The following is a 5,041-nucleotide window of genomic DNA, read 5'->3' on the forward strand; positions in this document are numbered from 1 at the left end:
GTTAATTTAAAATAATGCTACTACAATTACAACTTAGAACCTTTATAAACTGTGAAGAATGTTATGAAAATAGTTATCCTATCAAAAACCTAATTTTTTACCTTTCTTTAAAAAAGGGGGAAAAGGCATTACACTAATTATAATCACCAAAAACTACACATACTCTATATACAATATAATAAACAAACTTGTCTAGTTTTTCTCAAAATTAAAAACAAACTTTGTCTAGCATGCATCCATTTTCCCTTTTTCTTGTGTGTGTATTTGTTTCTCAAATAAAATAAAATAAATAAGATAATTGTTCCATATTGCTTAAAAGTGCATGTTGTGTGTAATATAACTTATTTTACTCTCCCTCAAAAATTACCATGGTTTTTGATTTAAATTGTGATATGTATTTGTGTTAAAACTTTTTTCACTCTCCCTTGCGTGGGTGTTTGTTTCTCAAAAAAAAAAAAAAAAAAAAAAAAACCTTGTCTAGCATGTGTGAGAAAGGTGTCATGGTGATGCAGCGTATAAATATAAATGAAGTCAAAGGCCACATCCATCAATTGGATCTTACAGGAAACAGATCATAGAAACATTTAAGAACCATTATATGACATTGGACTTATTTGAATTGACTAATTAGCTACCCTTAGTCATAAATTCTCAATTTAATAAGCACAACAACCTACTATACTACTTGATATTGACCCAGGTCCCTCTGCTAGGAACACCATCATGGACCACAAACAATTGATAATAACCAGGCGGGGCCAATGCAGCGGTGGCCGGAGCATAACCTTCAACAACAAAGTTCCCAGCTGATGTTTCGCTCACTTGTTCAAGAGCCAAAACCAAAAGCCTTTGGTTCATGGAAAAGGAATGTGTACTAAACGATGGAGCTACCATTGTCAAGTACAGCTTCTCAATCTCCCCTTTTCCCTTCAAGTGAAACCCTAAAGAAAACTTCTGCTTATAACCAAGCTCCACACTAGGCTTAACCCAAGCAATGGATGGCCTAGACTTATCGGAGCACAAATATGGTGGATAAAAAACTTCAAGGCTTAACTCAGTAGGGTAGAGTGTGGTGAAGTTGTAGTTTCTATTTGGATTACTCCCCCCCACTAAAACACGACCATCAGAGAGCAAATGCGCGGTTGAATGATAGAGACGAGGAATTGTGGTAGGACTCAAAATCAAAAACCTGCCTCGATGCTGATGGGATAAAAAGATAAAAATTAGCTTATATTATAATATAAAAAAAAAAATACCATAAAAAGTGAATTTAAACCAAAAAAAAAAAAAAAATACCAAACCTCTTGGTTGGTACTAAAAACAATATTGCCATTGCTGGTTCCATTGCTGCTAGGCATATCAGGATGGTAAAGAAGCGGGTTTAGAACCGGTTCTCTAGCTACGCTCCAACCAGCTGTTCCTTTTGCGGCACCATTTATGATCAACACGTCTCCTGTGGGCAACAATAGCATGTCACCCATCACTCTATTCATTGGCATATCTTCCATTTTCCATTCAGCATTTCCTTTTGTGATAACCAACCGACCACAAGTTTTAGCTGCATCTAGAAATTCTCCATTGTTGGCGTGGAAATTGGAATATGGCAATGTCCCACCACAAATCAAAACCTCAGCGTCTGGGGTGTTGGTAGCATTGTTTGGTAAGAGCTTTAGAGGGAGTAGAACTGAAGAACCGGTACTAGGATAGTTTCGAGAAAAGCCTCCGGGCATAACCGGGTAGTTTCTAACAACAATGTTGTTCACATAGTCTAGTAAAATTGCACGGTCGTTTGCGAAAATGAAAAGATTTCCATCGGGGGAGAGGTGTGTAAAAGGGTAGAGATTGTTTTGTACACTCTTATAATAATTAGTTTCTTGAAGGAATGGAAGTTGGTAAAGTTTATGATCGGATTTGGAGGTTTTAGGGATGAATTCGTAGGAGTATTGAAATCTCCCACCGACAACAATGATTTTCCCATTTGGTAAAATTTGATTTGAAGCATACCATCTTGGTTGAATTAGGCCTTTTGGGTCCTCAACCCAATCAGAATTTGGACACGGCTTGAGGTACCTAACAACTCGTTGCCCATCATTGTAGCCACCACTTTGCACTAACATACCATCTGGGTCCAATGCACCTGAAGAGCACCATGTATCAGACAGAACCGTGAGTGCCCGAACGCTACGATTTGCTAAATTGAATTCCACAGAATGAGCATAGCAATTGATGAGGATAAAAACACTGGCAAGGGTGACGGCACATGCCTGACAAGGGTGACGGCACGTACCTGACAAAGGCGACGGTGCAGACCTGGTAAGGGTGAAGATGCAGACTTAACAAGGATGACGAGATGGTCTTGCCGTCAGCATACCTTCTAGGCTGACGGTGATGTAAGGCAAAAGAACTCCACATAGGGCCGAACTTCCTGAAGCTTACGGAGTAAGCATAGACTGACGGGATAACATAAACTGACGGCGTCAGTCTATGAAGTTTCCATTTTGCACGTATAAGTGAATAACTTGCTCCCCACGTTTCATGGAACCTAAAGACTCCTATATGGAAAGAATCCCGTAAAATACGCCTAAGGAGACTCCTACAAGGAAAAGACTTCTACTCCAAGGAAAAGAGGGTCAGCCCTCTCTACTATAAAAACCCAAGCACCCTCACAAACCAAGGTACGCGTAATTTACCCTCTCTAGCACTCTAGAGCAGCGAGAATAATTCTAATTTGACCTTCGGAGGGTACTTGGCCAGTACCACACCGGTACTCCCCGCTAGGTTATTCGTTTTCGTTGTGCAGGTGCCATTAGTGATCGTACGAGGAACGTGTGACTCATTGGTGGTATTGTTTTCGGTATCATCAGTTGGCGCCGTCTGTGGGAAATCGCTTTAGCACGTTCTCGCTTTCAAGACAAGAGAGTTACATGGTACTCACTCGCTCAATGGCGACCAACAACGACATTCAGGAAGAGGAAACTCCTACAACCGCGCTTGAAAGACAAGTGAGAACGCTCGCCGCCGCCGTGGAGCGCCTCACAAAGCAAAATCACGACCTAGAAGAGCAACTGAGACAGAAGAATGCAGCTCCCAATAACCAAGGAGCAGAGCAGGAAGGAACCAGCGCTGACAGGAGAAACCAGGAAGGACCCCAGGCCAGCAACGCCCCGAGCAAACCTGAACGACAGAACACGAGCATCCCCTCCCTCGCGGAAACCACTCCGCCCCTCGTTCTCGCGGAGATGCAAGCCATGAAGGAACAAATGGAGGTTATGATGAATGCTCTCAAGGGACGAGTATCGAGCGACCTTGACGACCTTGTCAACCGAACGGACTCACCGTTCACCACTACCGTCAACTCCTACCCGTTGCCGAGCAAGTTCCGCATGCCGCAGATAGACAGTTATGACGGGGTCAAGGACCCACTGGACCACCTAGAGACCTTCAAAACCCTAATGCACCTTCAAGGAGTAGCGGACGCCATCATGTGTAGGGCCTTCCCTACAACGCTAAAGGGCGCGGCAAGAATTTGGTTCAGTCGACTGACCCCAAACTCCATCAGCACCTTCAAGGAACTCAGCGCTCAGTTTACCGCACACTTTATTGGAGGCCATCGGTACAAGAAGTCTACGGCTTGCTTGATGAGTATGAAGCAGCGAGAAGACGAAACTCTAAGAGCCTACATCTCCCGTTTTAATAAAGAGGCGCTCTCAATCGACGAAGCGGACGACAAGATACTTGTTGCGGCATTTACAAATGATTTGAAGAAGGGCAAGTTTTTGTTTTCCATATACAAAAACGACCCAAAAACCATGTCAGAAGTACTTTATCGTGCCACAAAGTATATGAACGCTGAAGATGCACTCTTAGCTCGGGAAGAGAGGCCTAGAAAAAGAGAACGGCAGGAAGACGGTCGGCAGGACCAAAGCCGAAAGAAGGCAAGAACCGCGGACCGAAGGGACGAAAGACGCCCTAAGCCCCTGGGGGGAAGGTTCACAAGTTTCACTCCGCTAACAGCCCCGATAGATCAAGTCCTTATGCAGATCAAGGACGAGGAATCGCTGACGTTCCCAGGGAAGCTGAAGAGTGACCCCAACAAACGTTCACGAGATAAGTACTGCCGATTCCACCGCGACCACGGCCACGACACAGCAGATTGCTATGACCTCAAGCAGCAGATTGAAGCCCTTATTAGACAAGGAAAGCTGCAGAGATTCGTTAGCAAGGAGAGGGCGGATCCCCCCGCACAAGACCAGCACCCCCGACGGGACAATGAGCGACCAAGGCCCCCAATTGGGGATATAAGGATGATCGTAGGAGGGATAACCGCTGCCGGGTCATCCAAGAAGGCCCGTAAGACCTATCTCCGGCTGATACAGAATGTTCAACTGACGGGAGCCGTGCCGAAGATAGCAAGAAGAGAAGGTCCCGTGATCGGATTCTCAAAAGAAGACGCACGACGCCTTCACCATCCACATGACGACGCACTCGTCGTCAGCTTGCGTGTAGGAGATTACAATATGCACCGGGTGCTCGTCGACAACGGCAGTTCAGCAGATATCTTATACTACACCGCGTTCCAGCAGATGAGGATCGACAGGGGGCGACTGATCCCAACAAATGCCCCGCTTGTCGGCTTCGGCGGGAGCCGAGTATTCCCACTGGGCGCAGTCACCTTATCCGTAGTTGTGGGTGATTACCCCCAACAGATAGCCAGGGACGTGACATTCTTGGTTATTGATTGCTCATCAGCCTACAACGCTATCCTCGGGCGACCCACGCTCAACTCATGGAAGGCAGTAACCTCCACCTACCACCTGATGATTAAGTTCCCAACTGACTACGGAGTAGGGGAGTTGCGCGGGAATCAGATGGCCGCGCGCGAATGTTACATAGCCATGGTGGAAATGGAGGATCAGGTTCAGACTTTAAGTATAGAAGAGCACCGGACGGTAACGAAGCCGGTTGAGAAGCTAGAAGAAATACCCCTTGACAGTTCCGATCCTGGCCGAACGACCAGGATTGGAACACTCGCTAACACCAC

General features: G+C 45.5%; 1 protein-coding gene across 1 annotated transcript; it reads right to left on the bottom strand.

Annotated features, from left to right (window-relative positions):
• Positions 1-485: 485 nt before the first annotated feature.
• Positions 486-2,412, bottom strand: LOC126697172 (aldehyde oxidase GLOX1-like). Its single transcript, XM_050394063.1, has 3 exons — positions 2,372-2,412; positions 1,302-2,310; positions 486-1,200 (listed from the first exon to the last, which is right to left on the bottom strand). The coding sequence occupies exons 1-3, from the start codon at positions 2,410-2,412 to the stop codon at positions 682-684; spliced, it is 1,569 nt and encodes a 522-aa protein (XP_050250020.1). The 3' UTR covers positions 486-681.
• Between the last annotated feature and the right edge of the window lie 2,629 nt (positions 2,413-5,041).

This window comes from Quercus robur, chromosome 2, assembly GCF_932294415.1.
Source record: "Quercus robur chromosome 2, dhQueRobu3.1, whole genome shotgun sequence".
Taxonomy (NCBI): domain Eukaryota; kingdom Viridiplantae; phylum Streptophyta; class Magnoliopsida; order Fagales; family Fagaceae; genus Quercus; species Quercus robur.